Consider the following 17,505-nt stretch of genomic DNA (forward strand, 5'->3'; position numbering starts at 1 on the left):
CTGTATCTACTATTATCAAAAAAATATACTGTGGATTTTTTGGTTGAAAATTTTACTCTTAGGTTGTTCTTTTGCTAATACTGTATTCATACTGAGTGAGGTTCACTGATTAAAAAAAAAACCCACAAACTTCATGCTCTTGATTGCTGAATATTTACAAAACACCTACAGTCCTTTACGTATCATTTAAACATTATAAAAATGACTAGGATGAAATTTAAAAACCCTGCATTTCAGAATCACGTCATTGAGTTGTCTTTCACTTATACATATATATATATATATATATATATATATATATATATATATATATATATATATATATATATATATATATCACCAAATAAACCCTCCTCTGTCTCCCAGGGAGACATAAGACAAAAATAAACACACAAATCCACCTTAACCAAAGAGACAGCTGGTTCTGAGTAAATGATATGCATTACCCCTGAAATCAAGATGTTGCCAACAGAAATTCAAGAGAGTCCACCTATGGAAAAATAGGTAGGTGATTATAAAAATAAGTACTCTCTGCTTCTCTTTCATTGTGCAATGGAATGAGTAAAAAAGAGTCAGACCTGAGTTTTCTTCCTGGCTCTGTGTGAAATGATTTCATACCTCTCTGAGTCTCAGTTTTTCCAGTTGTAAAATAAGGAGTTGGGAATAAATTATTTCTATGATCCCTACTAATCCTAACATTCAATTCTTTTAAATCCATTCAAATTTGTAATTGAAAAATGAGAAACTGTATTGGTGTGTAAAGATCTCTGTTGTATATAAATCTTGTCTTTTAGTCAGATGATATGGGAAGTAAAGATGCAGCTGCACTGGTCAATATTATAGCAAAGTTAATATGAATACAGGAGGCTAAAATGAATTTCTATAGGCCCCTTAACTTTTTTAAAGCACCTGACTATTCACAAAGGAAAATGAATATGGTACACTAATAACTTCAGGCAGAATCCATTTTTTAAAAATTCAAGAGTATTAAGAATTCTTTTTAATCTTAATTTTTCAATGTTGAATAAAGTAGCAAGACCAACAATCTATCATGTACTGAATTAGTTCCTCATTGTTTAAGTGCAGTCAAAACTAGATTGTTAAGTATAACTTTCCTGAAAAATTTTTATTGCAGGGTCTCATACTAAGAAACACAGAACATCTTATTGTAGGTTAAAGTCTAAAACAACCTACTTCGAACATGGGAAGTACTAGATCATTTGTTATACTACAGGGTAGTCCATTTCTACACACTATACACAAACATATTTAGTTTCCAAAATTTACAAAAATGGAGCATAGTTTAAAATAAGAAGTGCAAGGATATTTTGAAATATAACATTTTTAAGAAAAAGAAAAATGCATTTCCCAATTTGCTTACGCAATAGAAACAAGCAAATGTCTAGGTTAGAAATTTAGGTCAGACATGCATTACAGCATCCTGGGAATATATGAGAAACTGACACTAACCCAATAGTATATTGTGTTACATAATATAGGATAGTATTCAGCTAATATGATACTTAAATTATTAATACCAAAAATTCCCCAGATTATTTGTTGTATAATGTCCAATGAGTTACATAATATAATATTTTAACCTAATTTCTTGTTTGTCTTTCCAAATGAATTTCCTCAATATCTCAAGAAAAAAAAAATTGGACAGATTCAGCGATCCCAACACTGCACTCTTAAGCAGACAACAATACTAAAATAATCACACCAATTTTCCCTAGTATTATCCTCTTTGAGTTATCCCAATGCCTTAGATGCACTCCATCTCATTTTTATATAGTTTTACTGTGTTGAGAGATAATATTTAAATGATTAAATGCAAAAAATATTAAATTATTTAGCAGATTTACAAAATACATTTCCAAATGTAAGTTATTAGGGACGTATCTGTCAGTTTCTACTTCTCCTCCTTTTCCTTGGTTCAATGGAACCTGAAGAGAAATAGTCACAAGTCCTCTTCATATGTTATTTGATTAACCAATTTCACATAAAATTAGAATTGTCAGGCTCACAATTTTTTTAATAAGAAAAAAATGACAATAGAGATCTATCACAATATTAGGCCCTCTTCATGGGACCATATGAGATAATACTCGGTAAATTTTTTTTCTTTCAAACAGGAATGTATGAAGCTAAATTAGGCTTGATACTTTTCTCAATGTGCAGATGCTTTCTTTTGTACTGACACTCTATTTTTGTGCCAACAATTACAAAAAAGGAATCCAAAGGGCTTTGTTGCCCTGTCAACATCATCTTCCAAAGAACAGTCCTATAATGTGCCTTTATCCAGAAGCCCAGATCTATCATCAACTGAATGATTCAGAGAAAAAATGAAACTACCATCTCCAGTTTTTGCCATACTACCAACCCCAAATACCAGAGATGAGGATCAAGGTGATATATGCATTTCTTCACAGAAAGGATTCTGTTTTCCCACGACATAACTTCTTGAAAAACTTCCCTCATGTCCATAAAGGTCTAACATCTCAAACACTTCCTGAAAGGATTTTAAAACCTGAGGTAAATAAAACACACAGGTGTGTGCATGTGCAACACACATATTTACACTTCTAATTGTTTTGTAAAATGGCTTGAGAGAAAAAACAAATATGCACATTTTCTGCAGTAATAAATCCTTCCTTCCTTGCTATTTGTTTTATTGCTTCCCTGTAGGGCTCTGCACTTTAACAGACATATAACTTTAACTACAGGTAAAGACAAAAGGATAGCACATGACAAACACATCACACATGAAACACCCCCCCCCAATATTTGCTCTGAAAAACTATAGTCCATTTAACTTATTTTAATTTAGGTGCAGTTCCGAAGGTATAAAAATGCCTTATCAACTAAATCAAGATTGATTTCTTGTTTTACAACAGTTTCCATCTTGATAAAAAAAAGAAAACCAGCATTGCATACCTGTTACATCGATTCTCATGTTTAATTCTATTTCTATACAAAGCATTTTGATTTTAGTCTACTGCATTTAGAGATCACATCATATATACTTGTACAGTATAACATCTAGGTAGAATATGTTTTAACATGATAAAAATCATAAATTACAGTTCATTTAATAAATTATTATGGTGATACATGCAATCTCCTTCCAAGCTGTGACCATCATTCAGTCCAATTTCCCCCATATCTCGTTGAGAGATCCTGCATTCTGCCTTTCCATTCTATCTTCAGATAATTAAGTGGCTTACCCCAGTGCCCAGTGCCCTGCACCAATTGGTCAGTGTTGCCGTGTACACCTCACTGTGATCCCATCACCAATACCTTCTCTCAACCCCTAAGTTGGCACACACATGGAATTTCACTCTGTGGCTTTCCTCAGCCACAGGAGATCACAGTGAAGCGCTTAGAAATGCAAGACATGTTGTGGAGAACGATGCCAAGCAGGAAAACCAGGACGCAGGCCACCAAGATGACAGTGCACACACCTGACCAGGTGGAGCTTTTCACCACGCCCCTCCTGTCTTGCTCCTCCTCCATCACTGCATCTTGGGGAATCGCCCCCTGCAGAGGCTGCTGTTCTGTTGGGATTGTCACCACTGTGACAGATTTTTGCTGGTTCCCTGGCAACAGGCGGCAGCCAATGTCTCCAGGCAATAGCGCTCGCTCCTTGGAGATGGGTAAGGGTAGCATGTAGCATCCATTGCTAGGAAGTTTGATGAAGACGGGAGTGTGCTCCGAAGTGTGAGGGATTGCGATCACTGCAAGCACCTCGGGATCGTCGGGGAGTTGGGAGACAGAGAACCCTGGGGGAAGCTTGGTGATACCTCGGCACCAGGGGCACCTCAAATCCTTCTGGCTTGTCCTCATTTGCTGGAGGCAAACTGAACAGCAGGTGTGCTTGCAATCTAACAACTTGGGCCTCCTTCGGGGGCTGTAATAATTGAAACAAATCTGACATTCCAGCAACGAATCTTGGGAAAGGGTCTCCATCATCACCTCAGGGCAGGGAGGGGCAGGTTCCGGACCTTGAGGTTTAGTCCACAATCTAAAGAAAGGTGGGGCTCTGCTCAGGATACACTCTTTTTCTTGGTGTCCTTCCAATGCAGGAAAGTGACCAGGAAGTTCATAGGCATCTATCACATTTGGTCATGCCTGAAGGAAATACAGAACACAAATAAGTTAATTGAAGGAGTCCGCCCTAATTTAGGAAAAGAATGGGAGTCTGTGTCTGTTTATACAGGCACTATTTTAAATCACCTGAGAATTCCTTTTTTCATCCAGAAATATAAAATGATAGATTTATAGCAATCAGACACTTTCCACTCTCAGAAAAATCACTGCTTTCAATCTTAACCTTTTCGTCCCCAAACCTTCAAAAGCATAAATCTATATTAAATCTTGACAAGTAAGAATTCTAAAAGTGTTTCTGCCCATCAGACTATGAACTACCTATAATGTATGAAAGGTGATATGAATAGAAGCTGCATGTATGCACAAAGACAAATTCTATGCTTCAAATGGGTTCCTAAAGAGAATGAGATTCATTTTCAAAGAAATAAATACTTCAGTAAGCTCCATTAGATCCAGTAGCTTCCCCAGGGAATTAACTTTTTATTTTTGATATTTCTATATTTTTTAGAGGAATCTGTGTTCCCTTTCTTGCTAGGACAAGCTCTTGAGACAGTAAATAATTTTTTAAACGTTTCCTTAATTCCTTTACTGGATAAATTCATCTTTTTTTCTTAAAATCAATTTTTGTTTTCCTTGCCCCTTTTGTCTTTAACAATAACAGTTATTGACAACTAAGAAGTTTGCAAAACACTTTACATATATCTTATTTGAGCCTCACAACAATCTTGAAGAAGGAACTATTTGCATTACTATCCCCATTTTACAGATGAGGGTGACTTTTTTTATTCTCCCACATTAAGTGCACAAGTGTCAGGGGATAGGTGTGCAAAGACTCCTCTAAGAGACAATTTTTCTCTGACCTTTGTGACTGTCACACCAAGACTGGTTTCATCCTACAAGTATTTATTAAGAGCCTATGTGTCAGCTAACAAAACTAAATTCTACTCTCAAGAAGCTTACATTCTATTAAAACAATATATATATATAAGTAATATATATATATATATATAAACATAAAAATGTAAATATAAAGGAAAATGAGGTGGAGGAAGTCTAGAAGCTGGGAATGGGGAGGGAGTTATAAAAGATAGGAGAATTACACTCAAGGATACAATAGAAAATAACTTGAACAAAGGACTTGAGAGGAAATGAAAGGTGAAGAGTGAAAATGAACAGAAAATGTTAAAATCCAGTAAGCAAACCATAAACATTTCTTAAAGACTTTTGTACTAAGCCAGTGGAAAGAATGCTGGTTTTGGAGTCAAAAGGACTTATATCCAAATCCTGATTCTGATGCTTTCTACCTGTGTGATCCTGAGCAAGTCTCCACTTCCCAGCAATGACTGTGGATAATGACATGGGCAGATTTATGCTTTCAGAATATGACTGAATGGAAAATAAATTGTAGGAGGGAGAGACTTGAGGCAGAGAGAACAAAAAATAGTTTAAGCTAGAGGTAATGATGGCCTCAACTACATGACTGGTTAGAAAGAAGGGAATGGATAGAGGTACAGTCAACATGACTTTTCAACCAGTTGAATTTGAGGGGTAAGGGATAGTGAGGATAGTGAGGAACCAAGTATAATTCCAAGATTGCCTAGCAAGATGACTAGAAGACTTTGAGGATGTATACTTTAGTGACTATTAATATGGGGGCACTTCTCTCAAAAATATGGAAAATTAGGAAGAGAGATAGCGAGGAAGATAAGGAGATGTGTTTAAAAGATGTAAAAAGGACACAGTGTTGCTGACTTTCCCCACATAAAGGTTTCTAATAGATTCTGATAACTTTGTAATTTTACTACACATACAGCACATGTGCATTTCTTATACAAGTAGCTTAAAAATTCCTTATAATAATTATGATTCTTGAGAACTCAAGATGAAATATGTTATCTACTTCTGACAGAGAAATGATTGACCAGGGTAAAGAATCGAGACATGCTTTCCTTTTTTTTTTTCTGAATATGGTAATTACAGAAATGTATTTTGCTTGAAAAATACATGTTTGTGACAGTTTGTTTTTCTTTTTTTCTCAATGGGAAGGTGGAGGGCAAGGTGGAAGGGAGAGAATGTGGATTTTCATTGATTAAAACAAAACTAAAATTTGGTTTTGAAATGTTCTAATGATAAAAAACAATCTAAAGGGATCATCTTTCCCTTCTATGCCATTACTCTTCCTGACTTCATGTCCTTTAGGAAACAAAGATAGACCTGAACAACTAAAGTTTTTAATAATTAAACACTGGTACATAGAAAGAAGATATAAACAAGCTTAAAATGTTATTTGACATTATAAACCTAAGCTTTAGTCAATTCTTCCCTAGATGCAAGAGGAAAACTTTTGTCAAGTATCATTAACTCTGATTATTATCAACTATTATAAAGTGAAAATGTGGCTATATTTTTATTAACAAAACATTCTTACAAGTTTGACCTAATTTCTATTTAAGAAAATTCCATTGTCATCTGACATCTATGGTAAAATTATCTTGAAAATCACTTTGGTTCAAGTGAGTGTAGTAATATAATTAAAAGAATATTGGACCTGGAGCCTGGATTTGAATCTATGATCCAATACTTTTTAAATTTATGCTAACTATGAACCCATCACTAAGATTCTCAGAGCCTCAGGCAAAATTTTCTCACAATATAAATACCCCATTCCAATGAAATCACAGGTACAGTACCTAGCAGCTCTTAATAAGTATTTTCTAAATTGTTGAAGTGATTAGGTGTTCAGTTTATTGGCAAATGTCCTAATTAGGAACTTTTGTCCTGCCAATATCATATCTGTTGAATTTCACTGGCTAAAACACAGTACATTGTCAGGTAATACAGTAGGGAAAGATCCATTTACATGAAGCAGCAGAGGTAAAATGGTAGGTACATATTTTATGGATATAGGAAGAAGGACTTTTTTTCCCAGCAGAAATTGCTTTATTTCTGCAACCAGCCTGGGTTTTTAAAGAAACTGGAGAGCAAAAGATAAGTAGCTATATGTTCAAAAGCTATTTATAGCAGATCTTTTTGTACTAGAACTAGAAACTAAATGGGGCAGCATCATTTGAGGAATGGCAGAATAAATTATGGCATAGTGATATAATGGGATAATTAGGTGGCACTGTGGATATAACACTAGGCTCAGAATCAGAAAGACCTAGGTTCAAAACCATTCTTAGACACTAGCTATGTGATCCTGGGCAACCCTGCTTGCCTCAGTTGCCTCGTCTGTAAAATGAACTGGAGAAAATAGCAAATCACTCCAATATCTTTGCCAAAAAAAAAAATCCAAATGAGATCACAAAGGGCAGGAAACATTTGAGCAGCCTTGGAGTAGCAGCCATGCATAAAATTATCTTCCACCACTACTATTTTTCCAGAGAGGAAACTTCACTTAGTTCATAACCTGTTCCATAACATGTTCCAAATTTAAAATTTAATTTTATTACTTCTACCTCCATCCATTTTACCCAGCGCTAACATAATGAATAGTATCCATACCCTCTTTTAAGATCATAGAAAAGTTAGTGCAGTTCATATTTTAGAACTTAATCACTTAAGGTATTTTGACAGCAATATTTCTAATTTATAAATCATTTCATTCTATATTAAACCATGCTGCACTGCATTCCAGTTATTTTCTAGGGCATAATTAGTGATGATGATGATTAGTTAGGTAAAGAGAAGGAAATTTATGAGGCTACAGACCAAGTCTAATGATGAATCATTCTTTCCCCCTTTCATCATAAACTAGAAAATCCTGAGGGAATTTAGTAGAAAGAAAGGAAAGGAAAGAAGCATCTAAAAAGGTTAGAAGATTGTGGCACAGGAATGGAAATTTTTGTGAGTTGTAATTTGCTTTGAGAAACCAATTTGGGTTTTATTTTACTAATATGTGAGAGGATGTGGTATTTAAATCCTGAATAAATAGAAATGAGTATTTTTTAACATTCTCATAGTACTCAATTTCATACTTATAGATTGAAATTTCATGTTTATTACATCAATTTATTACATAAATGTGTTCACATAGATCCCTCCATATATATACACATATATGTGCGTGTATATATATATCACTTTTTAGACCTTTGAGTACTGTATAAATGCTAGGTCTCATCTTTATCTAGGAAGCTGAGTGACAATAGATAGTCTTGGACTTGGAGTTCAGAAAGACCTATGTGCAAATCTGGTCTCAGTCACTAATCGGTTATGTGATCCTAGGCAAGTCACTTTAACTGCTATTTACCTCATATCTATCTCCCAAATTGAAAGGATAAAATGAAGGTAAGTGAGCAAAATATATGCAAAGTATTTTGTAAACCTTAAAGCATTATATAAATGCTATTGTAATGATAATTATAACCAATGAAGACTTGAAGCAATGTCAAAAGATGAATAATCAAAATGAATGTATACCTTGATTATAAATTTTATTCATTTTAAACTGAAATAAAAAACAAAAGAAGAAAAATACAGCGTTTCTCTGTTTACAGTAGAACATAAGAGAGAATTAAATATAAAACAAATTTTAATTCATAAAAAGTTATATAATAAATGCTATATATTGTTTTCAAAGTTACCCAGTTTTTCTTTGCTGCCTTATATGTTTTCTTTTGTTTTCTGCTATGTACTTTTTACTTTATTTTTTCTTCCCTCCCCTCACCACCATAAAGATGACTAAAATTAAACATAGAAATATATACATATATGCACATGTTTACTAAGATCACACTATGCACATTTCTACTTGTCATGGACTTCTCTGAAGGTAGATTCTTCCCTCTAAGGTCCAAATTTTTCCATGTTCTTCTGAATCAATCAGTTCATCATTTCCTATACCATGGCAATATTCTAACAGTCATATACTGTCTGAGAAACTGGTCATGTAACTTTCCCCCCAATTTTCAGCATTCTTTTTATTCTTGCTGCATTGGTTTTATTTATACAAGAAAATTTTAATTTTAAATAATGAAAACTCTCCATTTTACACTTCAACAATATTCTCACCTTATAATATACTTTAAAGTCTAATACTGGAATCTCCTTCCTTAACATGTTTTTCCTGTGATTTCTTTGAAATTTCTGACCTTTTGTTCTTCCAAAAGAACTTTGCTATTATTTTTCCTCAGATAATTTTTTAGCATTTAAATTGGGATAGCACTGAATAAAACGATTAGATAAAATTATCATTTTTTATTTTATTGACTTTACCTACCCCTGAACAATAAAGGCTACTCCAATTATTTAAATCTGATTTTATTTATTTAACGAAGGAGAACTTTTTTTTGTGAGTTTGAAAAACATTGCTACACAAATAAAGACTAGCCAGGGACTAGGAAAAAAATTTTATGGAACTTCTAATGAACATTTCAGTTTTTAAATTTTATTTTTCCAATGCGGAAAATTTCTTCTGAGTATATTAATAAATAACATAATTTTAAGCATATTCAGGCAGAAATTGTATAACACTTTTCATGAAACTTGTCAATGGTGATAGAATAAATGTACCCTACTTGAAATTTATAATTCCCAATAAGTTTTTTTTAAAAATTCAGTTTTGAGAACATCTGCTAGAGATAGGATAAGTAATCCTAAAAATGAGCAGGCTAGCCTAGATAGTCACCTGCAGCTCTAAATTTTATGAAATTATGATTCCATGCTTAAATTCTCAGGAAACCTCATATATATTCTAATCTACAGTAATGGCAATTATACTATTGATCTCAAATTGATTTTGTCATTTCATATTGATTACATCTTAATGATCATCAACTATTTTAATATATGGTTCAGTATGATGCAATTTAATGACTGAGTTAATTCTAGCTTATTGTATCTGTGGAGAAAGCCAGAGACCATACTATTTCTTTTTTTTCCTCTTGAATTTTATGATTGGCCATATTAAATTCTTTAAAAAATATTATAAATATATCAGTATAATTACTTCAAGTAATTATAATTCTATTTACTTTACTATTTCAGTAAATAAAAACCATTTAATTATATTAGATCTTAGGCAACATATTGTATCTCAATTAGGAATACCAATATTCATGAACTGAGTGGTATCATATATTCTAATGGCTGTTCTGTTATCTTATCCATACAAGAATCTAAATCTAGAAAAAGCTGCTACTAAACTCAATTTTTGACAGTTTATGTTGACTTCTTTTATAGTCCAATATTATTTAGATTTGTCTCACTGGAAAATAGTGGTCCTCATGATCAATAAAGTTAAAACCCCACTGAGAATTCCTCATGGATATTTCTTAAATAGGATAGCCAAATTATTTATGTTCTTTACTCCCTTAGTATATTTTCAGGTATCTGAATGACTTTCTCATGGAAGACAGATGAAACAAGTTCTGAGTTGGCCTCAGAGGGAAATAACTAAGTAGAAGCAATAAATTTCAGTTTGAAGGAAAGAAAAATTCCCCCAAAAGGGAAGTTCTCAAAAATGGAATGGCTGATTTCACCTTTTGGAGGTGAAGAATTTCTGTTAGGTATAGATTGTACAAAATGGCTTCTGAATCTTTTCTCTCAAATTCTATAAATGCGTGTTTTCATGCAAAATAGTCAATAGAGAGCAAAAATAGTGTGAAATACTGATGCCGCATTAGGAGTTATAAAGACAAAGAAGAATTGCAATCCCTACCTTGAAAAGAATTACATTCTGGAATAGGGATGAGAGAACATAGTACAGTACACCTGCAGGTAAACAGAATACAACCTAGGAAATCATGGAAACAAATGAGGAGAGATGCAGGCAAAGAGACTTATAAACATTTGGAGGGAGTAATGACATTTTCTCAAGCAGGTTGAATTGAGATGGAACCAAAGGTAAGTCTTCAAAAAAATAAGGCTTCTTGAAAGGCAGAATTGAAGAAGAAATGCATCTTCAGGAAGAGGGAAGATGCAAATTCTTAGAAACAGAAAATAGCTTGTGGAGTTAGAGAACTACTAAAAGTATAGCTAGAATTTAATCCATGATGGAGAGTGTGAGCAATATGTGTGTGTGTGCATATATGTGTGTGTGTATATGTATATACATATGTGTATATATTCATATATATGTATATACCTATGTAGGTACATGTATATGTATGTATAATATATATGTATATAAAACTTATACTTCTGTTATGAAAGGTGAATTTCCAGTCACTTGTGCTATAGAAATATATATATATAAATATATATAATATATATATATATATATATATATTTATACACACACACATAAATTCACTATTTACATTAGTGATATGAAATAAAACTGGATTAGTAATTTAGAGGGAAAACTCTGGAGGGTCTTAAATGCCATGAAATGGATGTTGTATTTTATGTTGACAGGATGGAAGATGTGTCAAATGTAAAAAGTTCGAGTCCAACTTGTGTCTTTGGGAAGCTCTTATGGTAAGTGTGCAAAGAATGGAATAGAAATCTTAGACTGGCATCTGGGAAGCCAGGAGAGAGATGATGAAGGTCTGAATTAGCATGGTAGCCATATGGATCAGGAAAAAGGGAGACAGATTTCAGAGATATTATGGAGTAAGTGAATGGAGGTAATTGGGGAGAGAAAAGCTTTCAAACCTGATTGATAACCCTCAACAAAAATAGAAAAGTTGGGGAAGGGGAGGGTTTTGGGTAAAAGAGGATGAATTCTGTTTCAGACAAAGAGTCCCTGGGTCACTAAGGCAGAAATCTTCCTTCATAATTGCTTGTGGCTTAATATATGTGACAAGCAAGAATTAACAGATAAAGTTGCATCAGCTGAAAGAGTATGGAACTTAAGAGTCAAGAGGATGTGAGTTCATATCCTGACTTTGCTATTTCACAAAATTTCTGAATCTAAATGCTGGAAGGGGCCACACAAAGTCCTATATCTGAACTAGAATATCCAACAAGTATCTACTCTTTCCCAAGTCACCTTTTCTACTTTGAAAATAGCTTTAATTTTTAAGAAGTGTTTTTTTTTTAATGCAAAGAAATCTTTCTCTTTGGAAATTCCACCTGTTTCCTCAGTGACCTTGAATAATAATAATAATAAGCCAATAAACTTATGTGAACTTCCTTTTCCTCATTTGGAGCACCAAGTGGTATAGTGGATAGAGCACCAGTCCTGGAGTCAGGAAAACCAGAATTCAAATCTGCCCATTTGATATTTATTAACTGTACGAGCTTGGGCAAATAACTTAACACTGATTGCCTCAAATCTAGGATTATCTCCAGTCATCCTGGTTCATATCTGGTCACTGAACCCAGATGGTTCCAGAGAAGAAAGTGAAGCTGATGACTTAACAGAGCACCCCCTCACTCAAATCCAACTCGCTTGTTATGCAATCCCTGATGTCATGATCTTTGAAAAGGACCAAAAAAATCATCCTCATCTATAAAAGGAAATGATTGGACTAGGAAGATTTCTAAAGCTCCTAAAATTTTCATTTTATATTTACATTCTACTTTTAAAAAAGGAAAGAAAAAAGAAGCTATCTTAGTGTTTTCAGTCCTTATCCTTCCTGAATCAATCCCTACTACCAAAATACATAGATGGTCAAATGCCGAAAAGTACTACAGATTGTCTTGAAGAATGAAGGTCTATGAGGCTGAAAAAGCTGCCTGCTTTTGACAGGAGGGCAATGTTGGCTTTGACATTAATCAGGGACATTGTTTTATTTTTAGTTTGTTCTGATTACCCAGTGACAGTCAAAAAGAAAAGTTGATGACAGTCAGAAAAGCAGGGAGTAGCTAGCTTTAAAAGACTGCCAGGGATCCCAAGGTTCTCTGAGGAAAGAAGGTAATGAAAGATGCAATCAAGTGGACAGACTAGTGCCATTGGAACATTGATTAATTTCCTAGACTAGCAGAACTTTGAATAAAGCTGAAGGCACTGGAGAAGCTAAAACTAACATAAGTAAAGCAACAACTTTTTTTTTGTTTTAAAAAAACTTTTCAGATTGTGAGTATCTGCCAGGGCAAATTAAAAAACCTCAAACATTAAACAGGTGGTGAAGTAACTCAATGGAAAAAGCAACAGAGGATTGCCCTCTTCAATTTGGAAGAAACAATGTACATACCATAAGGCAATATCAGAATCTTAGGGATTATATATAATTCAACCAGCTCATTTTTCCATTAGGATAAGACCAAAGAGGTTAAGTGATTTGTTCCAAGTCACATAGCTAGTTAACAAGAAAAGAACTAGAACAAAGATCTCCAGATTTCCTGCTCAGCATCCCTTCTACCACACCTCAATGGAGAAACCCCGGAAGACCACCAAAAAGTCTGAATGAGAACAATAGAACACCTACCCTATGATTTACAGGTGGGATATTTTCAGAGTAGAAAAACATTTCTTAATAGTTCCAGGGTTTCTTTGTAAATCTATCAAAAGGAAAACAAGCTATGAGGAAGATGAGAAACGTCCCTTGTTCAGCTCATATGCCTCAAGTAGAAAACTTCCCTTTTAGAAATGCTCTCATCCTCAAGATGTAAAATAACAATTACTGTTTTTCAGAAATAGAAGGCAAGTGAGCACCATGTTGCTGTGCTTAGAATGAAAGTATTACTCTTAAGGATGCAGCTGTTCCATTCCACATTCAAAAAAAAAAAAAAGAAGCTATCTTTGTTATTTTCAGTCCATATCCTTCCTGAATAAATTCCCACTACCAAAATTCATAGATGGTCAAATGCTGAAAGTACTCCAAATTGTCTAGAAGAATGAAGGTCTATGAGGCTGCTCAAGAGCTGTTCTCATATATCAGCTCTCACTGGAGAATGCAATCTATGGGTTTTTTCTTCTCTGTTGTTCTGTTTTTATCACCTATGAGCTCTCCTACCATCCTCATGTAAGGGACTAGGCTAGAGTTTGGGGGATCTTTTTTTTTAAAATATGACCCTACTAATGAATGACATCTGTCTTTTGAGGACTGGCATCTTCAAAAATTACAAGGGGCTCATCATCACTGGCTACTCGTGATGAATTTCTTCAGCTATAATAATTCATGAACTGTGGGTATGGTCCTCAATGGCAGATAAAGAGTACCGACTTGAATAAAACCACAGATCCTTGAATGATAACACTGATTCAATTCAACAGTATGTTTTGAGCATAAAGCATTCAAGGTCATAGAGCAAAATTTTATAGGATTTCTCCTTTATTAAGGAAGGCAAAATGTATCAAGTCCCTAAATATATTAAGCATTCTTTGAAAGTTCTAAAAAAGTATATAAAATCACTAATGAAGAACCTTGAATTAATTTGAAGTACCCTAAGGGTAGAGAGGAGTTATGGAGAGGGAAAGACTTTCTTCAATCGGAAACTAATGGCTTAAAAAAATTTTAATTTAATTTAATTTAATTTAATTTTCAGGTCTGAATTGTCTCTCTCCAATCTCTCCCCATTTAGAGAGTAAGAAAAGCAAAATTCATTACAAGCACAACAAGAGGAAACATCTTTTGAAATTAACTTCAATTAACTGCATAAAAATTGTTATTGCTCTACCTTCACACTAACCACTTTCCATTCATGTGAGAATCCTTCATTCTCTCCCTTTTGAGCACCTCTCTATTAGAACATAAGCTTCCTGAGAGTAGGGAAGCATCTAATTTCCTTATTTTTTGTATAGTAACATACACCATGGATCCTTATTTAGCTACTTATTATAAACTCAGCAATAACTGCAACAAATAGAGAACTTGGTGGTTTTCTGATATCTTTCAAATTATTTATATAAAGGTCATTTCTATGACCTATTTCCTTTGATCAATGCAGTATCTGTTGCTTGATTTAGCCTATTCTCTGTGAACTCCAGATGAATCTTCTCAAAAGTTAGGGCTCATCTTTAAGAACATTTCAAAGTGATTCTTAAAAGGCATGGGCACTAAAAAAACAGCTGTCAATCTGGTTATCACTTTACTCTTACTTTTTACTTTCACCATAGTATTGTAACTCGTGTTGATTTTTCGATTTGGACATATACAAGTTATATGGGAGAAATAGAAAAGACCAAATCATTCATAATTTAGAACTTTCCCTAACAATTTAATGTCTGGGAGGTTATTATTCTGAATTTTTCCCCTCTGGAATGAAAGAGAAATTAGAAAACTTTTTCCTTTAGTTTGTAAGATACTTTTATAGATTCCTTATTCCATAAAAAAACACTTTAAAAAAAATTCATGTGAATTTCTATGACCAAAGACAATAGGAAGCTTTTCCCATCATAGCAAAATATCATCATTGCAAAAGAACCAAAAATATAGGTTCTTACAATAGAATAGAAAGAACAAACATTCTGTGAAGAACACTTAATTTTACTATAAGCTCTTAGTCAACTCATGCCACTTCCCTGAGTCTCAGCATTATTGTCTCCCAAAATGAGGATAATTAATACCCTACCTACTTCACAGACCTATTTTGAAAATTAAGTGAAATAAAGTATGTGAAAAAGCCATAAATTATCACAAAAATATAAAATTATAATTATGATGAGCAAAGACCTGATTGACCTTTAGCTTCAATAGTCTTGCTAGAGTCACACATTAAAAGTACTATAGTTAATAATGGTACCTTAATTGTCTTTTTACTTATATCTTTTACTTTTTACTTTTACTTCTATCTTACTGCATAGTTTTCCCATGTTAGGTGTGAGTGTATGACAATTGGAGGTACTAAAATATCAAGAAAAATATTTGTGTTTTTCTTATATGTTTAGTGAAGCAATGGTCTGGAGATAAGAGTATATAATGAGAATAATTTTCATATTGTATTTTAAGCTTTGAGAAAAACGCTTTACATCTATCATCTCATTTGATCCTCAAAATAAACTTGTGAGGTTGGTGCTATTATTATCCTCATTTGATGGATAAAACCAAGACAAAGATAAGTTATCTGATTTTCCCAGAAACACAGCTGATCAATAACAATCAGAGTATCTGACTGATTTGAACACAAGTCCTGCTGACTAACTATTGAGCACTATAGAATCAAAGAAGTTTCAGAGTCTACTCACTGCCTGGGTGACTACTCTTGGTCAAAGCTTTAAAGAATCAACACTCAAGCAAGCCCTCAATAATTGTAGTAATGATTTTAAGAAGATGCTTGCTGTTATGATGAAATTAACTAAAAAGTTATCTTAGAGATTATTCTCTGACTCTCTTAATGTTGGAGGCTATTACTTGAACTGCAATTTTAAATTTAGATAAATGTTGGAACACTCTTTTGTCATTGCCTTATAATTTGATTTATATGGAGGTAGCTTTCAGCAAGAGGATATTAAAGCTCAATGAAACAACAGTTCTTAAACTTGGGAGGGCCAGATGTTTCCGTTAATAGAGCTTGCAGGAAAAAAAAAAAACTCTAGCTAGTCACAAATTTTCAAGGTTATTAAAAAGACACACTCTACACACCATGAACAATGCTCAATTGCTCAGATTAGAGGGCAAAGAGGTCACTGAAATAAAATTTAAAGAAAAATACTTGTAAGCAATTCTACAACTATATATAACTCTAAGAATGCCACATAACTTATTGGTGTTCATTAATATAGAAGAGGTAGTACTACCTGCTTCTGTGTCCAAATATTGAAAACCAGCTACAAAATCAAAACAAGGAAATCCTATGTTTTAGTCATCTTTCTCTGTTTAACATGTTTATAAACTGTTCTAGTCACTTCCCCTCCCGATCCCACTCCCACATGCACACCTTCAAAACTTGCCTTATTTTTATTTAAAGAGTTATACAATAACTATTAGGAAATCTAAAAACTACTGTGTATAAAGTTCTTGTTTTTAAATTTTTTAGATTTAAATCAAGAAGAAATATGCTGATACATTGTTCTATCCCTCCTTTCATTAATTATATTCACTGTTCTACTATCACCAGAAAAGATCATTTTTATATTTTAAAAAACTACAGACAATTTAAGTACCAAAAATCTGGGCAGCTGGGTGGAATCAGGAAGATATGACTTCAAATGCTGCCTCAGATACTTAGTAGGTGTGTGACCTAAACAAGTCACTTTACCTCTATTTGCCTCAATTTTATCATCTTATAAAGTGAGTAATAAATTCCCTACACCCAGTGTTGTTTTGATGATAAAATGAGATCATATTTGTAAAGCATTCTGCAAACCTTAAAGCATCATATAAATGCTAGCTATAAAGCACCACATAAAAGCACCATATAAACGAAAATCAAAAAGTGATTATCACGTTATTAGCTCAAAGGTATCTTTATATAGGAATTTTAAGTTCAAGCATGGGTCCATTCATTTTTTTTAAACTTAAGTAGACGTTACTTACTTAGCATTTTAAAGTTTAGAAAATACTTCATGCCATCTCCTTAGATCCTTACAACCCTGTGAGATAGGTGCTCTTATTACTCCTATTT

The 17,505-nt window shown here is 33.5% G+C and overlaps 1 protein-coding gene across 14 annotated transcripts in view; it reads right to left on the minus strand.

Moving 5' to 3' along the window:
• Positions 1-309: 309 nt before the first annotated feature.
• The window catches only part of RNF152 (ring finger protein 152), a 122,015-nt gene continuing 104,819 nt past the window's right edge, over positions 310-17,505 (minus strand). For 9 of the 14 annotated variants that reach the window (XM_074202560.1, XM_074202559.1, XM_074202568.1 and 6 more), the window contains one exon: positions 310-4,131. In XM_074202560.1, the coding sequence (XP_074058661.1) occupies positions 3,355-3,972 (618 nt within the window). In that variant the 5' untranslated portion in view covers positions 3,973-4,131 and the 3' untranslated portion in view covers positions 310-3,354. Of the gene's footprint in view, positions 4,132-10,771; positions 10,797-13,427; positions 16,797-17,417; positions 17,500-17,505 lie in introns of those variants that run through there. The other 5 variants (XM_074202563.1, XM_074202556.1, XM_074202562.1 and 2 more) reach the window with 4 other exon arrangements.

Source organism: Macrotis lagotis, chromosome X (assembly GCF_037893015.1).
Source record: "Macrotis lagotis isolate mMagLag1 chromosome X, bilby.v1.9.chrom.fasta, whole genome shotgun sequence".
Classification (NCBI taxonomy): domain Eukaryota; kingdom Metazoa; phylum Chordata; class Mammalia; order Peramelemorphia; family Peramelidae; genus Macrotis; species Macrotis lagotis.